This window comes from Pangasianodon hypophthalmus, chromosome 2, assembly GCF_027358585.1.
Source record: "Pangasianodon hypophthalmus isolate fPanHyp1 chromosome 2, fPanHyp1.pri, whole genome shotgun sequence".
Taxonomy (NCBI): domain Eukaryota; kingdom Metazoa; phylum Chordata; class Actinopteri; order Siluriformes; family Pangasiidae; genus Pangasianodon; species Pangasianodon hypophthalmus.
Genome location: NC_069711.1, coordinates 27,621,476 through 27,647,465, shown reverse-complemented (window position 1 = coordinate 27,647,465; position 25,990 = coordinate 27,621,476). Strand labels below are relative to the sequence as shown.

Here is a 25,990-nt window from a genome sequence, read left to right as displayed (position 1 = left end):
GACAAACACGCATGCACCTTCTTACCAACACTCAGAGAGCACGGCCACATTGATAGAGCTGGAGAGAGGGAGGGGGAGGTGTATGTGTGAAAAATGATTGAGAAATCTCTTTAAGTGGATGTAATAACCTGTCACTGCTTGGGAAATACAAACCTCAGTGGATGTGGATGAGGTCTTCGCCACTGAGGAAGAAATAATCACAGCCTTCTCTCATCATGTGATATTAAATGTCTTTCCTTTTCTCTACTTTCTTGCTTTCTTCTCTGAACCTTTCTCTCCTCCCTCCTCTCCCCTGTATCAGGTCCTTGCGAGGAGTTCTTCACTTTGCACTGGTCTGCTAAGCTTAGAGTGCGTGGCGTGCGTAGTCACCACGCTGTCTATCTTTCTCAACTCTGTGTGTGTTTCTTTCTCTCTTTTTCACTCTCTCTCTCTCAGTGAAAATGTGTGTGAGAGGACTTTGGGCAGTGGCTACGTCAGAGGCAGAGAGTCGAAGAGAGAGAGAGAGAGAGAGAGAGAGATGTGGAGCTGAGTTGACAAGCAAAGCAGCGACTCACTCGCACTCTGGAGCTTACAGCACTGAGCCTCTCCTCTTTCCTTTCTCCTCTCCCTCACTGCGCCGCTTTTCTTCACCACTGGAGGACTTTTGCACTTCTGCTTTATTGGAGTTTGAGGAACCACAGCTTCAGTTAGAGTTCTGAAAGGAAACAGAAGACCAGAGCAAACACAAAGGATGGAGGAAAAGAAAGCACAGAAAAGGAGAAAGTGTTAAAAGAAAGGATTTGTGTAAGGAAGTGGGGGCAGAGAGTTAGAAAAAATAGACAAGAAAAACTGTGCAAGCACTAAAAAGTAGTAGGAAGTGAACTGTAGCAAGTGGAACACTTGAAGTGTAAGACTGACAAGCGAGACTAAGGAACACTGAAAGTGTAGCAGCCCTGGCGGCCCACATGCCCATCGAGTTTGTGTGCAAAATCAAGTTCGCTGAGGGAGATGAGGCCAAAGCGGCCCCATCCAAAGGAGGTGGTGGCAGCCCGATGGACAAAGGAGCAGGCATGGCTGACCTGGCTGCTTTTGCCAGCTCCTCATCCCTGCATGGCCTGGCCCAGGTGTTGGGGTCATCAGGATCAGGCCGGGCAAGCATGAGGCGGACAGTGTGGGCACTGGCCCTGCTGGCATCACTGGTGCTCTTCCTGTACCAAGCCTCCCGGAGCACAGGTACCTACCTGGAGCACCCACATGTGGCTGCACTGAGCGAGGAAAGCCGGCGTGAGCTCACCTTCCCTGCCGTCACGCTGTGCAACGTCAACCGCTTCCGCTTCTCTGCACTCACTGATGCCGACATCTACCACCTGGCCAATCTGACCGGGCTGCCGCCGAAAAGCCGCGGCGGACACCGACCAGGCGAGCTGCAGTACCCGCCTCCTGACATGCTGGACATCTTCCAGCGCACGGGCCACCAGCTCGACGATATGCTGAAGAGCTGCAACTTTAGTGGACAAAACTGCTCCGTGCACGACTTCAGCGTGGTGAGTATGGCGCCCTCCGATTGGCTGTGGCGAGTGGTTGTGGTATTTGCTCATTGAATGTGATGTTCTTTTTGGGTGTTGATTTTTGGTAGTGAATTCTGAGATCTTCTGGCTGAGTGACAATGTTGACATCCAAACCTTCTTGATTAAGTCATTTGAATGTTATAAAGCCCTCTGTCGAATGAACGTGATCCAAACATATAGAATAATTTCTTGCTTCATATGAGGTCTATGCTTTTTTCAGATTTGTAGTCAATAGAAATGCACCCATTTCAAAGATATGGTGTTTTACATCAAAATTTTACTCACAGATATTTTTTTAAAAAAAGCAACAAAAACCTGTTGCTGTTGCAAAATGCTTGATTGTCAAAGATCTTGTTTGAAAGCTATGGGGCTGTTGTGGTTTATAATATAACAAAATTACAAAAGATATGTCTTTTACTGCTGAACTGTGAAGCTACAAGTTGATTTGGAATTGTGATTTTTTTTTTAGTTAAGCCATGGATCTCTGCAACAAGATACAATTTAACGTATTTGTAAGACATGATCTTTCATACGGCTGGGGATATCACAGGCTTTTAAGGGTTAAGAGTATTTGTGTTTGTATTATTATTGTCTGTAATTATGTCCTGAGTTTGACATCATTTGTGCCTAAAGCCTGTTCTAGCCTCTTTTTCTGTTCGGTATTGTAATCTTGCTCTTGGTATGAAACTTGTTCATAAATATAGAAATAGATTCACAGAAATATAGAAGCTGTATTACAATCCCAGTGCTGCTACTGTCTACTCTCCTCTACTGAACTCTTCACCGCCTGTCTCCGTCTCTTCCTCTTCTGTTGCGTTACGGTTTGTCTCTCCTGACGGAGAATGTTATTTTGGCCACAGAACAGATAAAATATGCAGGAGATGGACAGGAGACATGATTCTTGCATTAACCAAATCAGCTTAGAGGAGGAGTGTACCTCAGACTGCTTCTCTGCGCAGCCTTTGGAACAGGAGTGTGTGGTACTATCGCTGGAAATGAAGTCTTAATTTGTTAAGCTGTCCTGAGAAAACCTTCACTTAAAAAAAGATACATGTTTTTTCAACCATTAGTATTCCCTAAGGCTTGTGGGCAAAGTGAGAGGTTTATTAGTGGGTGTTTGTTTCAGTATACACCCAGTTGTCACTGTTTTTTTTTTTTTTTTTTTTAAAGGTTGGAGGCTTTGCTTTATTGAAGATTTGTTTGAGATCAATTTGCCTCCAGTTTAAGTTTTAAATCTTTATTTCTTTTCTCATATTGCACTTTGTTAAATTCATTCATTCGCGCATCTTCAGTAACTGCGGAAATATACCCTGGATGGGATGCCCGTTCTTCATACACTTCTCGGTAAATTGATCTTATTAAATAAATGAGTGTTAATAAGGGGAGTGACGTCACTGTCCAATTCCATTAAAATGTTTTAATCCCACGAATGCCATCTTAATGAAGTGGAACATAAACGATTGTTGTTTAATATATAAATATTGCAATGCACAACTCAATGTTTAACAAATCATAATGCTTGAATTTTAAAATTATTATGACTTTATGTGTTTGCTTCTTTCCTTTCAGAAAAACAACACAGTATACTGTATATGCCTTTGAGTGCATGTGTGTGTTGTAGTCCTGCCTAGCATCTGTTATTCTTCCATCCTCTCTCAGGATTATGGCGATATGAGTTTTCGTTATTCATTGCTTGTTTAGATGTGATGTTCAATTCAGCTGCACTCCATGAAACCATGTGTGTGACATATTGTCTCTGTATTGTCTAGTTATTCGTAAATCCTCCAGAAGACATCTGTCAGGATTAGATTTGGCTGAACATGATCGGAATGAGAAGACCTTCAAATAGTCAGAGGGCACCTCTACTTTCCAAGATGCTCTTAGAAATGTGAATTTTTGTGGCAATTTTTTCCGGATATTTCCGTTAGCCTTGTGGTTTTGATTAAGCAATCTAATTACAGTAGCAGAGATAATAGCTTGTATTGTGGCACTTTCGGAGTAACATGAGCTAAAATGCTTTGCTCAAGGATATAACAGAGTGAGAGTGAGATTAGGGACACACTCATCTCACATTAGTTTTTTTTTTTGTTTCATGTTTTAATGAATATTATAACAAAGCCTGATCCAAGACTGGATCTCAAACCACTTACATCTGTTGCTCTGATGTGTGGATATAAACAGAGAGATTTGTTGCAGTCTAGCTAATCTCTCTCTATTACTGCTCTCTTCCCCCACACGCTTGGTGGCCACTCTAGAGTAAGTAAATAGCACACTGGCTCATTTGCACAACTTAATATAATTTAATAAAGGGTAAATGTCGGTAAGGCCAGAACGATTTGCCTTTGAGTGGGCTCCCGTATGTTTTTTTTCTAAATAGGAAATCTCATCCAGTAACCTGAGAAGTCACATGATATGATATTTCAATCGATATTGGTCTTTAAAATCAGGTGAGCTTTGTTGAAGTGCCTCACACACTTCATGCTTGTGTGCTTGTGTCTACATCTATCAGTGTGGGTATCAATGTGCACAAGGTGTATGTGTGTGTGTTTTTGTGTTCTTGTGTGTTTGTGGCAATCTCTTCTGCAAATAACGAGTCCACACAACAAGCTGGGAGACAAACAAAAGCAACAAGCTAACCCCCTGAAGGTCACCAGAAGCTCGAAACATGGATCAGCTCTCACACCAGCCTCTGTCTTTTGGCGTCGTAACGATTTTGCGTGTTTGATTTTCCACAGCAGAGCTGCATAAATTAGTGAAAGTCATGTAAAACATTAATCAAAGCTCTCCCAAGCTGTGGCTGTAATGGATGGCTCTGTCCTGGTACGCATCTCATCTAGATTTAACTAATCACCTATCACATGCTCAGACAAGCACACATCACGTCACGTTATAGATCTAACATGGCGCACGTATTCACCTGAGAGCCACATGCTGTGTTCACCCTAGAGCAGATTTGTGACCAGTTTCTCTCAGAAAGATCCTCAGGCTATCACGTCTACACATCTATGATACACTAAACAAATGAGGAAATGAGGATGGAGCTGTATGAAATATTTACCATAAAGCTAACATCATAATTTTCAGTAAGCCATCTGATTTCAGCTTCATATTTTCTAAAAGGATGACATTCAATGGCACTGCAACAGAAATGCAATTGTGCATTATTTAGTTAGATGGACAAATCTGAAGCCTGGGCACCTAGGACAAGCAGAATTCTTGCCTGGGCTATTAATTTTTTATTCATAGTTGCTGAGTAGGTTTAACAACCAGAGGAAGAAAATAAACCCTACGTCCTATCAGCGTTTGCAAAGTTTTAATGCCGTATACATATTTAAATGTAACGCACTTCATAGTGGTGCAGCGCACCACAATACTATAACAATAGTGTGTGCCTATTGCATGCTGGACTACACACATCAGATGATGGTAGAACAATTTTTTTACTAGGTGGATTAATGACCATGCATAGATAACAGATAGAACACAGGTATGTGGAAACATTGACAAAACCAAGCATATAGCTCAAAATCTGTCCTATTCCTTCTGCTAGCACACTATGCACAATATGTCACCTCACTGCTAAACACAGTGGCTGAAAATAAAGATGCTATCCAGACAAAAATAATATTTTTTTACTTGCATGGAGAGAAAACCTTAGTTTATCCTTCACTCCCAGGGAATTCATATTCATTAATTTCCCTTAGACTGTATTAATGCATTTAACTAGCTAAATGGCCACCTTTATCCTAGGCAGTAATATCTGCTGGTGATATTAGATGTGAAAGCTAAAAAGTAATAATAGTTATATGTGATATCAGTAGCTCAGAAATGAAACTATTAGGGTTGAACGATGCGTCATATCAAGAGGTCTCGCTGATGGTATAATGAGAATGATGGGAAAATTCGGGACTGGCAGCACACTGGAGATTACACTGGTGGGGTAACTTGTGGAGTTATCATTTGTCTACCCATGAGCAGGGTTTGTTACCTCCAGTCCTGGTGATGTACTGCCCTGGACGGTTTTCAATTTTCCCTACTGTGACACACCTGATCCAACTGAGTACGTAAAAATTAATCTCTGAATGAGTTGGGCCATGTGTAATGAGGGAAGGGAAAATGTCAAGTACCCTTCACTGGTGGAGTCAGACCTGACCCAGCACCTCCTATCTGGGTGGAGTCCCGCCAAAAGTCTAGGGTTTGGAGTGTGTTCAGGGTGGATAACTGTGTTATTAAGTGTGTTGTACCATGTTGTTAGTGTTCAGGGCTAAGGTTATAGGAGGAGTTGGATCAGGTCCAGCTCCACCCCCTGGACATTTGGTTTTGTAGTGAGGACTATCTGGAAAACTTGTGCAACTATACAAGGCTTAGAGAAATGTTTTAGAGAAATAGCTAGAATATTCTGTAGGAGTTAATTAAAAGTTTAAAGACTATTTTGTGTGATTTTCACGTGTTTGAAAAGTTAGCTATGTTCTTTTAAAAATCTTGTATTTTTTTAACCCCATAATCTGCAGTATAGCATACACGTAATAGTACATCATAATTCAGATTTCCTTATTGCTGAATATTTAACTCACGCCCCCAGAGGAAATACTTTTTTTCTATTCTATTTTCAGAAATAGATGCTCTTTGCTGACATTTAGGTCTAATTGGATGCTTATATTCTGATTAACTGACATGTTTACCTAGATTAGCATGTGCTTGATACTTCTGAATTCTCAATTAGATTATTTGTTACTTCAGGAATACATCCTCTACGGTGCTATTGATAAAATGTACTCTGAGTGACATTCTGAGTCAGAGGAGATGAGTCACACGAGATGAAGTGGTTTATGTTCAAATCCCCAATAAAGTTACATTTAACCCCACTTCCAACTACAGTTTCTGTTATTTAGAAATATTACCATTGCATAGCTTGCATTAAAATACCCTGAAGTGACAAAATCTAAACATCATAAATAGCACAATATACACCAAATTATAGGTACTGGTTTCCCACATCACTTCACTATTGTTTCTTATATAAAAAATGTAATTTGAATAATGCTTAGTTCCCAAGACTGGTTGAAAATGAGAGCAGATAGGATCCAACAGTAACAGCTGCAGGCTGAATCCTCTGTCTTTTGGAAAGTGGTGATACACGCTGATACACAGCTCGGGTTTTAAATGCAGATCTGCAGATTTTACTGTGTCTTGTCTTCAGTGCAGCTTTTGCCATTGCACTTCTTATTTTAAAACTTCAGATCAGATTTCATGCATGATTTTAAGTCTTTATAAAACCAGGCCACACTTTATATTCCACATGTTCACCAATCTTTTGCCTTATAAATTAGTATACATAGACTGTGAAAATAGTCTATGTATACTAATTAAATTAGTCACACCGACTATGAAAATTAAACATATAATTCAAGAGGGGTGAGTTTTTTTGTAATCAAAAATGTTTTCGATTAACATTTCAGACATGAGCTGTATTGTTCAACATAGACATGAATACATCTTTGCTCTACGTGTTTAAATGTGAGGTGGCCGTCTGTTGTGCTTTCATTAGAACTATATTAGAACTTTCATTAGAACTAGCTGTTTAGGCACAAATTGTTTAGTTTCCACATCTGTTTCAAATCCTGATTCTGGAAAGATTATCTAGAATCAAGCTTATTATTAGACCTAGTAAAAATAGTTCCTGTGAACAGCAAGAGGAAGTCTTTGGTGCTTGTGTGTAGTGCAGAAGGTGGCAGGATTCACAAAAGAGTACAAATCACAGCATCAAGGTGCTTTATAAATTTGTACACCTGCTCACTCGTGCAATAATTCAGTCAGCTAATCATGTGATGAGGATGGGGATGAGGATTTTGAGTACCTTTTAGTCTGGTTCCCCTTAAGGTTTCTTCCTCATGTAGTCTCAGGGAGTTTTTCCTTGCCACTGTCGCCTCTAGCTTGCTCATTAGGGATAAATTCATAAATTTATATCCTGAATTTATATATTTCTGTAAAGCAGCTTTAAGTCAGTGTCCATTGTTAAAAGAGCTATACAAATAAAATAGAATAGAATTGAATTGAATGTGGCAGCAACTAGACAGTTGAAGATTGGAAAAACCTCGCCTTTTCTAATATTCAGCGGTCCAGTGCTCACTGTGGTTTCAGATTCCTGTTCGTGGCTGACAGAAATGGTCTCTGAAGTGCTCTTCTGCTGTTGTAGCAAATCTGCCTCAAGATTCAATGTATTGTGCATTCTGAGATGCTTTTCTGCTCATCACGGTTGTAAAGACTGATTATTTGAGTTACTGTAGTCTTCCTGTAAGCTTGAACTAGTCTTGCCATTGTTCAACAAGTCAACATCGTTCAACAAGTCTGACACTCACTGTATGTTTTTTTGTTGCTGTTGTTTGCACCATTCTGTGTGAATTCTGTATATGGTTCTGTGTGAAAATCTCTGGATCAGCAGTTTCTGTGTTATTTAGAAACATTACCATTACATGGCTTGTCCTGGCTGTTGGGGCTAACGATTTGTCTACCACTGGTGTGTGCATGTGTGTGTGTGCATGTGTGTGTGTGTGTGTGATGTACTGTATACCGCAGTGACTCTTACTCTTACAAGTGGAATGCAGATATCTTACACAAAGCAAAGCACATCAGGTGGAAATTCACAGGGCTAATGATGAATCTGATGCTTTATGAGCCACACGAACACCTCGACCACAGGTGGTGTTAGACACAGCCTACGCCGAGGATGGCAAAGGGTGTTGGTGATGAATCAGCTGTGAAAATGCTCCAGCATTCAGTACACTGGAAAGTGTGCTCAGTTGGAATGCTGTCTTTCTGCCTCTCACTTGTTCTTAGTCACAACCTTTCCGGCTCACTCTCTCGCCAAAGATTGCTATACTTTGTATGAGCTCTTTTTTTTTTAATCATCCCAGGTTTGTGCTTTCCAAATTCTCTCTCTCTCTCTCTCTCTCTCTCTCTCTCTTTCACCTTGTGTGATTCGTGTCTGTTATGCACCTGTTTGTCATTTTCTGAATGCTAAACAGAGTTTTGTTTGCTTTTGGATCGAAATCTGTAAATGCCACATGTGTAAATGCCACATTTAAAAATCCTGTGTTCTCATCTATATACAAATTAGGAATGCATCACTGAAGTCCCTGCTTGATGCCTCCTGTTAGACATTTTGCGCCTCCCATTTCTTTTGTCTGTTCTCAAACCAGTGTGAAAAATTTACATTATGTAAAACTTTCATCTGCCCTGAAATTTTTTTGTCACAAAAACATCTCTTTTCTTTTGTGCATACACAATGCACTACCTGATTATTTCTGCTGTGATCAGGTTTTAAAACCATGAGACTTTTTAGAACTCTCTGGAAGAAAGAGGATGTCTTTTTTTTTTGTAACAGCCTATCACATCAAACTGTCACAATTTGAGGACTTTCTTTTTTTCTGAAGCTCTTCTGTCAGAAACTCGTAGCAAGCATGTCAGTGAATGTGGAAACAGCATGGAATAGCAAAATGCAAGCAAGAATGCAATGGATGCCATGGAGTCACATGATCTATTGGTTTTTTTTGACCCAGAAAAACACTCTGATTGATTCATTAGGTGCTAGAATGATTGTAGTGATTGGATTAGGCTTATGAGGGAGGTTTTGTGTTTTGCTGAGTTGCGCTGATCTGGCCTGGGGTTCTGACCCATTTTTGGCACACTAGGAGACTTGGGAATGGCAATGCAGCTGCATCCTCCTCTTCTTTACTCACACAGAGAGTGTGGGAATGTTATTGTATGCAGCATGGAGCATGTGCCAATAAGTGTGTTTCAATTATAGACTAGTTCTAAAGTCTCTTAGTGTGCCAGAAATGGGTCAGAACCCCAGTCCAAATTAGTGCACCTCAGCGAAATGCAAAACCTCACTCTGGGCATTTACCTACAGTAATCCAATCACTATGATCATTCTGGTACCTGCCAAACCAATCAGAGTGGTTGAACAAGACAGTATGTGGAAGTCTGTACTCTGCAACTTCTACAGCTCATGATTACATAAAGTCTATTCCATTGTAATCAGTGCATTATCTTGGTGTTTTATTAATGGATTAGTTTCCAGAAATCCAACAATACAATAGCAAGCATATGGAATATGGCAGGATGATTGAAGGAATCTGCACTGCACAAGATGTTCCTCATAGCATTAGGACAGTTAAAAAAGAGTGATGTTCAACTACATTTACAACCGAGCTATTATATGAAACACAATTCCCTTTACAATGCTTATACGTCTAGAACTCCTTAACAAATGAGATCATTATTCAAAATGTGTGTAGATTGATTGACACAATCAAAACATGTTCATTTTCAATGGAAAATGGAACAACTCCTCCAGCTTTCAATGCTTCAGGACAAACATTCCCTTTCACTGTCCAGTTACATTTCTCATTTGTCAGCTAAGTGTGAAACGTCTGTCAAGTCCTGCCAGAAAATGCAGCCTGACTCATTAATCCTTCACTTCTGACAGGAAGCCAAATGGCAAATATATATAACAATAATGCAAACTAGTCTTGCCGCATAGCAGATGATTTGGCTAATGAGTACTAGTATCTTTCAGTTATTACTAGCCATGTAAAAAAAATTGACTAAACTGTCACTTTAATCAAGCTCCATTTAAATCACAACGCCAATCAGTGAATTTTCCATTCAACAAACTTTTCACAGCATTGCAGTCATGTGTATTCTTGTTGAAGAGAGGGACAAAAAAGGAATATTGTGCCAACATCATCACCAGCCTGAGAGAATGAATCCGGAGGCAGTACAATCAGGATCAGAAACCACATAATGCAGCTCGGATGATGTCCAACAAATTATATTCAAACTTTAGTGCAAGATATGTTATGGATCTTAAAGCATAATCATCTCTCCATTGAAAAGAATATCTCTAATTGAGATAAATAGGAGTACAGCAATGCAGAAGTGGAGAAAGGCACATATTATGGAAAGAGAAGAGTCTCTAAGGGAGATGTGGTTCTACATACCTCGCCAAACACCCACAAGCCTCCCCTCACTAGCTATTCACACAGCTCTTCAAGCAGTGGGCTAGTTTGCAGAAGTGTGATTCAGATGAAATCTGATATGTGGGAAAATGAAGAAGTAAGCTCGCAAGGTCCATCCGCAATTGACGTGCATGGAAATTGAGTAAACAAGGCTCTCAAACTCCACCTCATGATAAAGTTGATAAAATTATAATTCATTTCATGAGGCACAGATAGATATTTATAGTAGGATTTTTCCAGTGTAAATTTGGTAAACTCCTAATTTTACACGAATATTCATTAGTCTTTAGGTACAGCTTTATCCTGGTCAGGGTCCAGAGCCTATCATTGCCTACGCCCTGGATGGAATGACAGTTCATTGCTGTAAATGGACAGCTTTGGGTTTTTTGTTGTTGTTGTTTTTTAGAATTTGCCAATAGACAAAGCCTTTGCTTTTGGAAAAGTCCATTTAAGAATTATTCACACAGATTATGCATTTCTTATGTTCCCGTGGTAGTATCAAACAGATTTGAACATTGGTTTAAAGAGGCTTAATAATGATGGCTGCTGTATTGCACTGCCTGCGGCTTCAAAGCCAAAGCTGGCCACAGTAACGGGATTTAGAGATTATATTTCCAGACTGGCGGTAAATCTATGGGCCTTTTGAAGTTGTCCTGGTACAAATGCAGCACTACACCTTACTCAGCAACATGTAAATAGCAGGGCATATGAAGGCTGAAGGAGAGATCAGGAGCCGAGGAACTCCTTGGCCTTGCTCAGCATGGATCATAACGCAAATCTCACAGCACTCTAATGGTGCCCTACTTCAAAGCATATCACCCAGCTACTTTTTTGATCAGCACTTTCATGTAGTTTCAACCCAGCTACTTTCAATCAAATCTCCTTTAGTTACTGCAAAGTGTGTGTGTGTGTGTGCATTCTTGTGTGTAGACGACTCTTCATTATGTAGTTAAAGACTGAGGAAATGAAAATAGCACTCACTTCACTGAACGGCCCTTGGTGAATGCTGTGGCTAATGAGTTGTGTGTTATCTGGAGCAACGCTGGGTAAATACCCTGGATGTGCACACACTCTCTGGTTCACTGTAACAGAACGTTTTCCAGTTTGACTTCTGATTGATTGTTTGGTGAAGCTAGTTCAAACACTTGTCTAAATACTCATCAATCAATAATGGCAACTCAAGCGTGTTAGAAATCGGAGGCAAATATGATGATCTGTGCGCTAATGGCTTTGTCAATACAAAAACTTAATATAGAAAGTGATGTAATGATTGTGTTTTACTGACTGAGTATTCAGTATATTTCTGAATGTGCATTAGGGATGTAACCGAATACAAATACAGCTTGTTAAAATTTTGGGAAATGGAACCAGTTATATTTGTTAGAAAATATCACATGCCTGTACAAACAAAAATAGTTAGAAATATTGATTGATTTATAAAACATTCCCATGTACAGCTCTAGTTGAGATCAATTATGAACTTGTGTGATGTAGCTGAGGTTGAGGAACTGTCACCTGTCTTTTTTTCCAGCGGTGTTTTGGGTGGCATAGTGGTAGGGTTTATATTTATTTAAAAAAAAGAAAAAAACCTGACAGGTTTAGACCACACCCACTTTGGGTTTGCAGATACAGAAATGAATATTTGGAGCAATAAACAAATACAGATAGTGTCATTGTGTTACACATCTAATGTGTATGGCAAGCTTGTGTATGCCACTGTCTTATAGAATAGATCCCAAATATCAACGTGCATTTTGTAGCAAACCAATAGTCAAGATTATGTAGATATTAAAACACTATTTACAAACATACTGTATATTACTCCATTGCAGTATTGTACAAAGAAAGGTGGAGAACACAGACTGCTAGCATGACCTTTGTATTGCTCATTTTCATGTATTTTTTTCTCAGGTGTTGTATGTAATAATTTGAGACTATTGGGTGACAACAATAATAATACTGACCATGCTATTTAAAAACACTGCACTGTTTTAATACTGCTTCATTAAATATGCTGCATGTTACTTTCAAACTTTAAATATTACAATATACACACACTGGCAATTTTATTAGGAACAGCCGTACACCTGCACATTCATGCACATTCATTGTCTGGCAGCAGTGCAATACATAAAATCATGCAGATACAGGCCAAGAGCTTCAGTTAATGGTCACATTAAACAGCAGAATTGAAAAAAATTGATCTCAGTGATTTTAACTGTCACATGGCTGTTGGTGCAAATTGGCTGGTTTGGGTATTTATGAAATCTCCTGGGATTTTTTTTAAATGCACTTACACAGAATGATGTGAAAAATCAAACACATATGAATGTAACTCAAATCATAATTCTCATAAAATCAGAAATCCTGTCAGTTTTATCAAGTGTTATCAAGCTTCACAAGCTTGTCTAACTTCAATAGCAGTGAAGATCATAATAATGTTATCTAGTTAGCATTAGCAGTATAGATTACGAACAATTATGAATGCAACTTGGAAATAAAACAAATTCATCCTACTTGAAAATTTCCATATGGGCTGCATTTCAATATATGTGAACTCAAAAATCACACTTTCAGGAAACTCCGTGGCATTTTATACACCGTGTTTATATAATTAAATTCAACAGCAAAAATCTTCTACTGAGTGATGTGTACTTGACCAAATTCAGTCTGTCAGACCTGTTATTCCTCTAATCTAAGACTGACTGACTGCACTTCGACCAATTATTGCTTAACACAAAGAGTTTCTTTATCTTGTTAGGCTACATGTCCTGTTTTTCTATACTTTCTGCCTGTATCTGTACTCACTTTCAACTATTTCCTCCTCTGACAACTAGGCAATAATCTGTTATGCAGTATGTGTTGCTATTCTCTGAAAGAGAAACGACACTCACTTCAAACACTGAGCTGTCACTGTCTTAATCACACAAAAATTATACTTCACCATCTACACACACTATGCCAAACATAGGAGATCTCGCCATGTCACACAGACTGACATAGCTTGCTTGTTTGGAAGATTTTCAATCTTCTATTTCTCTCTTTCTTCCTCTCTCTCTCTCTCTCTCTCTCTCTCTGCCACAAACACCCACATATAAACACCCACGTTTTGCCCCCTAGCTCTGACAGACTTGTTGACATCTCTCATAACCTCTAACCTCTTATATCTAAGACGTCATGAATGATTGGCTGATCTTGACAGTGCGTGACATTGTATTGTAATGCTGCAAACTGTTGTGGTCAATGTCAAAATGCCACTGATTTTTTTCCCTGCAGCATAGATATATCTCCATCTCTGGTGTGATTCAGTGCAGAAAAATGTGTCAAAATGTGCTGGAGTGAATGGATATTGTTGTGTTAAAAGGTGTTGGGGTCAAAGAATACACACACACACACACACACACACATACACAAACATGTGCATACATGCTAGCAAAGAAACACGAAAAGTGAGAATACAATAACACTCTGAGTCACAATGAAGCTGCAGACAGCGAGGACAAGGGAGACAGGTAGAGAAAGACCAAGGCCTCTGATGATTCTCTATACTGATTTAATATATCTTCTTAATACTTTTAATATATCTTCTTCTCTATACTGATTTAATATATCATCTTAATAAGAGAATATTCTATTTTCTATATATTCTTTCTACATTTCTATATCTAAGAATGTCTTGATTATTATTATTAATCAGGACAGCTGGTATTGATGTAAAAGGCTAAAATCTAATATCAAATTAATTGTTCGACAGTGAAACTATTACTGGTGAGCAATGCACAATATAAAGAGAGCGCATCAATGATATAATAAGAATGATGTAAGAAATGTATTGCACATACACTTAAACACAAATATGCAGCTGCATTTGTGAGTGTTATGTTTTTTAAGTGTTCAAGTGTTTTTTTTTTAAAGTCCATAGTGCTCCGATGGCTTCATGCCATGTTTCCTCCCAATACCAAACATGGTAAACGGAAAAGTTTCATTTAAACCACAAAAAACACTTAACTTGTGGTTCTGTCATCTGTCCTTTTGTGTGATTTGCATTTTGATTGGACAATGTGAGCTTTTGGGATGTTACAGGATACAAATACATGCTCAGAATGAACAGATAAAATGAACAGATTCAAATACAAATAGGAGGTGCACAATTGCTTTAGAAAGCTTTCAAACTTCACTTGACATCTGGTTGAGACTAGAGGTGTGCATCCGACCAGAGGTTTTTACTTTCAATCGAGCAAGAGGTCAGATATGATGCTTGTGGGACAAAGAAAGACCACATTCATTAACGTAACAATACATTTACAGGGATGATTTTACAGTTTTCTTTCCTGCATCCTTAGTAACTGACTGGTCAGGGTCACGGTGGTTTATATTAGGCTACTAGTTTGTAAATTTGTTATAAATGCCGCAGGCAGGTACAAACAAAAGTAATAACAGTCCTATGCATATCTCTGTTTTAAAAAAAAAGAAAGAAAAACCATTAGATCCTTTAGGTCACATACTCTTCAGATTTAAATCCAAATACAGATACAGATATGTATATTTGGAGCTTTAAACAGATACAGTTTTCCTTACACCCATAGTGTGCTTAGTCCTCCAAAGGCATCATGCAAATATGGCACTTCATTTAGACAGTTCTTTAGACTTGTGACTGTATTTCACATTAGCCGTCTCATTGCTCAATGATGTGTTTCAAATGTGCCAGTGACATGGGCTGGAAAATGTTAGCCTAAATGGAAATCAAAACAGCTGTCACTAACAGGCTGTATGAATCTACAGCCTGGGCTAGAAGGAAATCAGCCCTAGCCTTGCTTCTTCATACCATTCTGTGTATTTTTCTTATGATCTCTGGTGAAGCTGTTCCACAAAAGTCCAAAATACTCCACTTTAAGACATTTATTATCAGCAAATAATCTGATGCAGATGCCAAAACTGAAACCTTACAGTATATAAATGACTTTTTATCTTTCAGGGACAGGACAGGGTTAGCTCGTTCATACAAGCTGCCCCTGAAACCAGTAATACTGCCATAAAAAAAAGTATTACTGTGTTTTGATGCCGCAGATGACGAGTAAGGCTTTTCTAAGAAGTGTAAACAAATCGGGCCAAAGAGGACATTAGAATTATAGTCTTGCTTCTGTCAAATGCTAATTGGACTTCGTAACAGAACTTGTAGTGTTTCTCTAAAAAAAGAAAAATAAGAAAAAAACAAGAAAAGAGAGCAGATGAGGAGCCCTGCAGCTCTACTGCAGCATCTGCTGCTCTGATTCAGCCCAAGGCTACCTGCAACTACACATTCAAAACAACTGCTCAAGGACAGGAGAGGAAAACACACACACATACACACACACACACACACACACAAGACAGGAGTTTTGAGCAAATGAAAAATAGCAGGCATATTTCCTTGATACTGTGCGTTCCTGCATTCTGGGAATTGATGATTGGCCTTAGAGACATAAAAGCACTTGAAATGTGTCTTTGCATGTGTGTACGTGCGTGTGTGTCAGCATAAAGCAGCCTAAATCATAAACTTGTAATAGGCCATTCACTCTAAATTAGGTGACAAATATGGACAGATTGATAGCTGAATTATTGCCATCTTCGAGACTGGAAAGGCAGCGCTGAAGCTCTGCTGAATATGAATTTCTACACAAGAGCTCCTCAGCATCACAATATGCTTGTGACTGAAATGTCTTTGTGCTTGTGACTAAAACTTTCTCTAACTTTGACATCATAAAAAAATCTGGGGAAATTATATATACAGCTATAAATTTGAGCATTTATCATGACCTGCGTTTATATGTTCACAAAAGATCACTCTAGTAACACTGACAGGGTTACATCAATATACATTCACCAACCAAATTATTAGGAACATCTGTACACCTGCTCATTCATTTAATTATCCAATCAGCCAATCATATATAAAATCAAATAGCTTCAGTTAATGTCAGGTCAAGAGCTTCAGTTAATGTTCACATCAAACATCAGAATGAGAAAAATGTGATCTCAGTGGCTTTGACCGTGGCATGGTTGTTGGAGCCAGAAGAGCTGGTTTAAATATTTTAGAAACTGCTGATCTCCTGGGATTTTCCCAAACAAAGTAAAGAGTTTACACAGAATGGTGTGAAAAACAAAAAACATCCAGTGCACAGCAGTTCTGCTGGAAGTTGATGAGAGAGGTCAGGAAGGCTGACAGGAAGGCTTTGGTAACTCAAATAGCCACTCTTTACAACCATAGTGAGCAGAAAAGCATCTCAGAATGCACAACCCATTGAGTCTAGAGTTGGATGGGCTACAACAGCAAAAGCCAACATCGGGTGCCACAGGAATCTGACGCTACAGTAGACACAGGCTCACCAAAACTGGACAGTGGAAGATTGGAAAAAGATCAGGTGATGTGGATAAACCTGGTGGTGAACATGAATAACTACAATGAGTAGGTGTGCAAGCATTCCTAATGAAGTGGCCGGCTTGATGTACCGACAAAATGTCATTCACTGACTTCCACTGCACTGCAGAATGTTCAGAAGGTACAGAAGTATACATGGATTTGTAAAGCTTCAACAATATTTTTTTTAAATTTGCAAATAAGGTAGGCACCATATGGTTAGTGTGTAAATGAGTATAGTGTAATTTCATATACTGCCTGTAAATGAATCATCATGGAAGTATTATATGAATGTGCTACAGAAAAGAGAGGAAGACACAGAACAGTGGGAGATTGTGATGAAAGCAGCATGGTCTGGGTGAGTCAGGATGCGGAGGTCAGGAACTCGGCAGGAGATCAATCAAGCTGATTATTAAGTATGATGTGGTGCATTGATTGTCCTCAGCGTGTGTTAGGGAGAATAGCAAGCATGAGAGTGAGCAGATATCATGCCTTTGTTAGCTTTGCACGCGCCCGAACAGAAAATGAAACAGGTGACTCTGAGCTCATGGGAATCTAAACAAAACTCACCATATGGAGTCAAATGTGAAAAGTGGATCGAATTGGGATTGTGCTGAATTACCTTCAATGTTTGAGTGTGTGTGTGAATGCATACAGGACAAAGAGTTAAATTTAGCCTCTCAGTTTAGGCTCTCTACACTTTAGTTTACTTTCTTTTTTTCCCTCAAAAAACATACTCTGTAGAAATACTGATTTTCTGAAAAAATAAGATGAAACATTTCATTTATGTATTCTTGCCTTGTGTATATTTTGATTGGAACCAGTTCTTATGCCACCGGCAGTCTCCACAATAGATTTGAATCCAGTTTACTGTTATATTTAGACATAAAAGAGAAAGAGAGAGAGAGAGAGAGAGGGAGAGAGAGAAATATAACGCCTTTCTACCCCAGACTGCTATGCGATTTCTGAACAGAATAGAACAGAACAGCTCGAGTAAACATGTACCACTACATAATACATTTCCTTTGCCCTTTTGAGCAGAAGGAGAACAGGATAAGGCTATTTGTGTGTATGCTCATCTCTCTTCATGTGTGTACCATGTTTGGAAATTGCTGTTTGTGTGAGACTGAATAGTAACTGTGAGCCATTTTAGGTAGGGGATATCCCATTTTTTCACTGCAAATGAGACATCCTTACTGAGCAAATAATCCATTTACACAGCATGAAAACATGCCAGAGATGCTGCACAGCCTGTTTCGCAGTCCTGAACAGCTCCTCATGTGGAGTGAGATAGATCTTCCAGGACAAACCTCAAGTCTCTAAAACTTGGTAATGGAGTATACATAACATTACACATAATACATTACACAGTGTACAAAGTGTACCTGTATAGTAACTAATAAATGTCCAGTGAGTGTAGGAATAATGTGATTGTGCGTAACTGGAAACTCTGTGCTTTTTCCATTATATACAGTACATATAGAGTTGGTAAGTGTACCCAAAGGATTTACAGGAAATGCATACTGTATGTAAAAAGAAAAATCTAATTTTCATTTTAATATAATTAACAATTTTAATATAAACAGCTGGGGCAAAGGCAGAGTTAAGGGGTAGCATGGAGTAGCAGTGACAACCACTGAAATATCATTATTCACCCAGAACTGATAGGTCACTGATAATTTGCATTTTGGGGAACAAGTGCCATTCAGTCATGATGCAATTATTAATGTTCATGCAATTTCAGGCAACTTGATCATCAGCGAGACTGACCTTTTGTTTTTATATGTCAGAGAAAAGGAAATTTAGAGAAGTATGATCAGTTTAATGTTTAGTAGATTAACTTGGTGTCTAAATAGAGCTTGAGATGGATGCAAGGCGACTCCCCCAGTAAAAAAAAAAAAAAACGACAAGTGCATCTATTCATTCATTCAGTCAGTTATCGACAGTAACTGCTTTATCCTGATAAGTGGATCATAGTGGATCCAGAGCATGATGCACACACATTCACACTTAGGTGTAATTTTAGAGAGGGCTCAGTTCCAGCATCTCAGGTTTGATCCTGAGCTTGTTATTGGTTATTGTCTGTGCGCTTATGCATGTTCTTCACGTTTGTGTCAGTTTCCTCTAGGTTCTTTGGTTTCCTGTCACCTCCCAAAAACATGCTGTTGGTGGACTGGCTGCACAAAATTGCCCCTAGGTATAGATGCATGTGCAAATTTGTAAGTATAGGGTCTGACTGGCGTCACATCCAGGGTGTTTTCCTACCAGATCCACTGCGACCTTGACCAGGATGAAAAAAAATTCTAACTGAAATAGCAAACTCTAATACTACGTACTATTATTTAAAATCACTACAAACCTGATAGTTGGTTTTAATGTAAATACTGAAATTACATTGAATCTAGGCTAAAATATGCACTGGGCCAAACCACAACATTTGCACATTTAGATGAAGCAGTGCAGGAAAAATCCTGTTCCTCAAGAAATATTGTCCAATATTCTGCAACCTGTTTCAACAAGTCATATAATCCTTGGATGTTGTTTAAAAGACACATAGATCCATTATAAACTTTTCTGAAATAAAGATTAGATGAGACTGAACTGCAAGGCATGGATGTGATTGAAAAATAGATTGAAAGCTGGAGCAGTGGGCTATTATGTTAATTAACCTGAAACATTAATTAAAAACAGGAAAACTCATTCACAAACAAAACGCCTGAGGCAGGGCTGGTAGTGATGATGTCTCCTGTGCATCCCTAACACATATACACACACACCTAATCATCCTGGGTATCATCCTGCCACTCTGGATTACCTATCACAGCTGCTTGCCCAAAGCTGTCAGGATCCTCCTACTCTCATTAAAACACTTTCTTCATCTTCCTCAATTCAAAGCCACAAGAACACTGTAAACACTGAAAAAGAAAAATATGTGAGAGCTTGGGCCACTTATTCCACTAATGTAGAATAAGGGCAACTTATTCTACATTTTGTGTCTTATTCTACATTCACACTTCATTCATACATCAAACAGGTGGCTCATTTCAGCACAAGGGGTATAACAAGTAGTTATTCACTTAGAACGCACTGTTCCTGAGGAGATTTCCTGGGCAATTTGTAAGGTCTCTTTCCTTTGAGCTACCTACAGAGTAATTTTTCTAACTAACTGGTTAGCACTCAAACTACCTGTGTTGCTTACGAGCTAGCATGCTAATGATCAAGGTTACTAACTAGTAATAAAATTACACTGGATACTGTGGACAAATGGCTATGCTAAACCCAGATTAGTTCAAAAAAATTCATCAAATGTTATAGTTTTCAAGCATTAAATATTTCTTGCTTATGAAATGATTATGTTAACATCAACGTTCTTCTTCTAAAGGGTTATTTCACTGACCTATTAAAATAGCCCTTGACGGAATACTCCAATATTTTTCAGCCTAATTTCTATCCACCATGTAGTCTATGTGTGATTACCACAGGAAATTCCCAGTGCTGAAAAAAAATAAGGTTTACCATAAACACACTTATAACGGAAATGTAAAACTAATTAGTTAAACAATAATATTAAATTATATAATTCTCTCATCAGTGTGAAAATTCCTTGTTTGATTTACATGTTAAATACTATACTTCATACTATTTTCCTTGGCAGATTTGCAAAGCAAGCTAATTGCACTAGCTGCATACACTCACCAGAGGGACAACAATTCTTGCTACTTCCTTCCAAGCTTTATTTCAATTCAATTCAATTTTATTTGTATAGCGGGTTTAACAATGGACATTGTCACAAAGCAGCTTTACAGAAATAAATAGATTCACAAAAAATATATTGTAAATATGTGAATTTATCCCTGATGAGCAAGCCAGAGGCGATAGTGGCAAGGAAAAACTCCCTGAGATGATATGAGGAAGAAATCTTGAGAGGAACCAGGCTCAAAAGGGAACCCATCCTCATCTGGGCGCAACCGATAGTACAATTATAAATAAATCCCTTCTATTATTGTGTACTATATGGACAAATAGTGCAATTGTGCAACCAATAAATTCATCACAGTTTTTGCAAGAAGTCCGGCTGGTTAAAATCTAACCTCTGTCCACTGATGGAGTCCTGAGTACAAAGGTGTTCGTGGCAACCGCAGCCCCAAAGCCACTACAGCAATCGCAGTCCCAGGCCATTACAGTACAGCTCCCCATATGTGATCCCCAAGCCATCTCCACAGCCCCCAGGTGGCGCCATCCCCAGCAATCCAAATGGTTCTTCAGACCGTCCATATGGGGCCACCCCCAGCAACAGCGAGCGAACTCAACCGATTTTTTATTTATCTTTGTAATGTCTCTAAACACATTTAATGAGAGGTAAAATATGACAGAATAAGATTTTAAGGTTTTATGTTTTGTGTATCAAACTGTAAATGGGAGCTAATTAGTGTGGAACTGAAAAAAAATTGAACTAACATTGCTCCATAGGTTTGGTCCTAGAAATCATTTGTGCCTTGAATCCATTGATCATTTCGATTTGTCACTTTAGCACATCATACACAATTTGCATAGAACAGTGAAAATCTCTATTCACGTGTTGTTTGTCATGCTGTTGCTTGCCGCTGTCGGTGTATTCGTGGCTCTTTGTCATGAGTGTACACAGAAAATGAATGATCGCTGGTTCTGATCTGCTTGCTATTGTGAACATAGAATATGCAAGTTCTCTTCCACTCATTCCACCCATTTTACCTAAATAACCATATGTGTGTGTGCGCATGCATGTTACATTATTCTAACAAGCTGATGTAGTGACATATGATGCAGTATGCACAATAAATCCTGCTGTCATAACACAATCATTCCTCTTTTCCTGTGTGTCTGACTACATGAACACAGTATTTCTGATATTACAAGCATTATTTTAAGATACTACTGAGAATCTGCTAACCCTCAGTCAGTTTTTATCCAATGCATGTTCTACTGCTCTGCACTTAGCACTCACTGATGTTTAGATGTTCACTTCTAATAAGCTCTAGAACTTGGAATGCTTTCTCTTGCGTGTGAATATTATTTACTGTCTGCATTCACTGAGTTGGTATTCTGTCTATTTTTAAAGTGTGTTGTTACACTTTGTTCATGTTGAATGCTCTTCGTTGAGCTGAGTGATTGTCTGTCGAGTAAGCAAGACAATACCAATCTCTATTCTCCCTTAAACTCTTCCACATTCTGGTGGGTTCTGCTAGTTAACTGAGCTTGGGGTGTCATAGGATCCTCCACATCTAAAGGAGGTCAATGAGGAAATACGAAAAAGAGACGCTGCAGCTCACAATATTTTGATCCAGTGAGCACACTGGGGCAGTGTTTGAGGTGTTCATCGGGCTGAAAATTGTATCAGGAGTGAACTGTTTTTACTCTCATGAATGTGAGACAGGGTTAAATGTCTTAAACTTAAATGTCTTTGTTTTAATATATGAGTTAAATATATGAGGCAGAATATATGTACCATACACACCCTGAATTAAACTGTAAGACAAAAACAAACAGAGGCATACATGTAACTTGGTCAGCCATTAGTGAGTAATGTACATAATAATAATAATAATAATAATAATAATAATAATACTAATAAATGGGAAAATATAAACAAACAAAGGAACACATAAATAAATACAAATCTTTTTGCAGAATTCCTCATGGTGCATCTGATTTTCTGCAATTATACAAAATGAATCCATAATGAATGAGTTGGAGGAGAAAGTGATTTCCATGTAAGTAAGATCAGATGCTTGGCCAATAATTTTGAAAATGCTACAAGGTCAGCTCTATATTTGGGCAGTGATAAAGTTGGTGGAAGGACTCCAAAAATGGCTGAGAGTGCAGCAGGTTCAAAAGAGGTCTTTCTATAATTTACATTTTGAATATTAATCAAATATTCAAATTATCAAATGTGTAATTGTGATATCATACCCTTATTAGAAGACAGAGGGGCAAGAAAGGAATCTACAGGTGTAGTTTTTGGGAAGGTAGGAAACTGACTGCTTGTACTATGCCCGAAGCTACGATTCTAAAAGTGTCTGAAAAAATATGCTGTCTGTGGAGACAATATTTCACAGACAGCTGTTGGAAGGATGCAAAGGTATTATCAGTTTAGAGATCTTTAAAAGATACAATACCTGAGGCAGGCCGAGAAAGAAATGCACCATCTATCAAGGATAGATGGGAAATGGGGTTAGATACTATTGGGGCCAAGAGGAAAAAAATCTGTAGGCCAAAATGATGCTTAAATTGTTTCCAAATCGTTAGAGTTGACTTCATAATAGCATTTTTAAAGGCAAATTTAGTGGGCCATGGATGAGAGCTGTTAATGAAGCAGATTTGGTTGATGAAACCTCTAAATCTAACTAAGCCAGGCAAGGAAGTGAAGTTAGATTAAGCCATTTTACACCAGAAGTTACAATGCCAATGACAGTAGGAAAAAACCTTAAAGAAGATTTTTTAACATCCCTTTCCTAGCATTTAACCAAATATCCATTCATTACCTTTTCCAGATATTCAAGTATTAAAATTAGGCAGAATGCACATCCCTAGTGGCTAACTTGCTGCGTCATGCAGCTGGCACTCCCACTTCATAACTGGATATAAACATGCACTGTTTACTGCTGTCTGCTATTCTTAGTTGGAATTCCAGATAATCTACGGCTCTTTGTTTTGGAGTGGGTAGTCCATCCACACCAATACCTGCTTTTCTATACTTGGATTGGATTTTCTCCTTAGTCCACATTGTACTATGTAGGCAGCATAGTTGGGCAATGATGGGTATGAGCTATCTGTCCACTGCCTTGGCATTGACCATCTTAAGCATGCTGTGTCTGCCCCAGACAACTCCTGCTTTGACAGTGCTGACAGTGCTGAATCTGGCCCAAGCTCCTCAGTCTAAACATCCTGTTTGTAAATGGCCAGACACAGTGACACCTGATAAGCACTGCAAGAAGCCCGGAAAGCAGTCTACTTTGCTGTCTGGATGAATGAATAACTTGGCAGCAGATGTGGCTCAGCTAAAATCAATGATCTAGGAGCAGAGCCCATGTAAATCAGAGGCTTGCACTGCTCAGAACAGCCCTCCGTATACCCTAGTGGCTAGTCATCCTGTTGGTGACCTATGAGTGTACACCCTACATCTATTTGAGGGTGTAGGGAGGGCCCTAGGCAGCACTTATTGAGCACAAACCTGAAGGATATGGGCTAGTGATGTAACTATATCAGACCTAAACAACATCTTTGCTCTGTCTCAAGACGTTTGTTCCTTCAGGATACCACTGTATCTAGACTACTGGCTCCTGTGTGCTCTCACCAAGTAGGAGGCCATCCAGAACATATCCACCCTTCTCTCTTACATTGTGGCACTTAATTTCACACTGAACGTAGACAAGAAAAAAAAAACATCAAAGCAGATCACAAAATTCACTCGTATGCAGCTAGATTTCCTAGCCACTCCATCATCTCAGTGTGGGCAGATATTATTACGCTTGCCAGCTCAGCCAGGCTGCCACCTGTCAGTCACAACAGTAATTCCCCTAGGCTTGCTAGAACTGCAAGCATTTAAGAACTGTTGGCCTCTCAGTCTGCAACTGGATCCCAAATACTGAAACATGCCCTTGCCTCAGTTAAGGGAGCAAAATCATTAGCATGCTGGCAGTGCAGGGCATATCTAGCAGGAGTCCAGCTGGGGGCTTTTCCACACTGGATCTCAGGAGGGCCGAACCACAACTGGTATCACTGACAGCAGTTCATATGCTAGGCCAAAGGGCCATAATTGTGTAATTGTGCCACAAGATGGTAGGCAAAGACTAGGTTTCACTCCTTTCACTGGTTGTTAAAACACTCTAGCAGCTTTCTCCCTGAGATTGTTTGATGTTCAAGAAGTAAGGTGAGATTTGGCATCCCCAGGTTGTCTGAGTCTGTGGGTTTGCTGCCTCAGACTGAATCTCCAACCAAGGCCTGTGATTTAGCAATCCAGTAAACACTTCTGAATGCAAGAGTGCCTAACATTGGGGCTATGTATGCCCATATGTGGAAATTGTTCTGTGAATGCTGTTGACCTCATGCCCTGAACCATGGGTATTGTCCATATCCTAGAATCCTGACCTTGACCCTGGATCCTCTTCACAGCAGCAAGTCTCCATCTATCCTGAAGGTGTATGAGGTGTATGAAGGTGCATGCAGCTATTAAAGTGCACCACAGGTTTATTACTGCCTTTCTCAAGGAGGTGAGGCACCTCTGTCTGCCACAGTCCCCAAGTAGCCCTGTGATGAACCTCCCTTGCCTGATCTGGTTATAAGCTTGGTCATTTTGCTCATTGGAGTTACCTTGTGGCTGAATCTAAGATATCTGCCTAAAATATCACATATCACTTAACTTGCAAATTTCTAAGTCTGTTGACTTCAGTGATGATGATCCCAACTCTAACATGCCTGTCTATGAGGCTTTTTAGCTCTTCCTCATAGAAGGCCCAAAGAGGCCCACCATAAATAAATACCCACTGTACCCACCACAGTGGAAGTACGACTGTCAACTCTGAGCACAGTTCAAGCCAAGTCCTGTTGGGGTGAGTCCTGTTCCTCACGCCATTGTTGGTAGTTATCCAGGCATTATACATACATTATGGGTGAAAGAGATCATTAGTTAGTTACTGTAAGGGGAAGTAAGTTTTTGGACACTTGTGTTTTGTTATTTAATATACTTCCAGTGCATATCCACTTTAAATGTACACACATAATGTATTTTGACTTTGTACTTATAAATATGGACAAAAAGTATGTATTCATAAGCATAAAAAAGATAGGGAAAATGTAGTTTGACTATTGGCTGCAGTTGACTATTACAGATTCCTGACACCTACAGTAAAGTGTCTTGTCACAGGTATGATTAGCTTTTTTGCAGAATTGTGGTCCAGTTTTGACCCATTCCTCTTGCCAAATTGTATTTAATTCCCCAAGGTTACAAGGGTACCTCTGATGTACTCTGATATACAATTTCAAAA

General features: G+C 39.1%; 1 protein-coding gene across 1 annotated transcript in view; it reads left to right on the top strand.

Annotated features, from left to right (window-relative positions):
* The first annotated feature begins 525 nt into the window (after nt 1-525).
* asic4b (acid-sensing (proton-gated) ion channel family member 4b) overlaps nt 526-25,990 on the top strand; it is a 38,760-nt gene continuing 13,295 nt past the window's right edge. Inside the window, exon 1 of the mRNA XM_026933490.3 lies at nt 526-1,523. Coding sequence (XP_026789291.3) covers nt 945-1,523 — 579 coding nt within the window. The 5' untranslated portion in view covers nt 526-944. The remainder of the gene's footprint in view (nt 1,524-25,990) is intronic.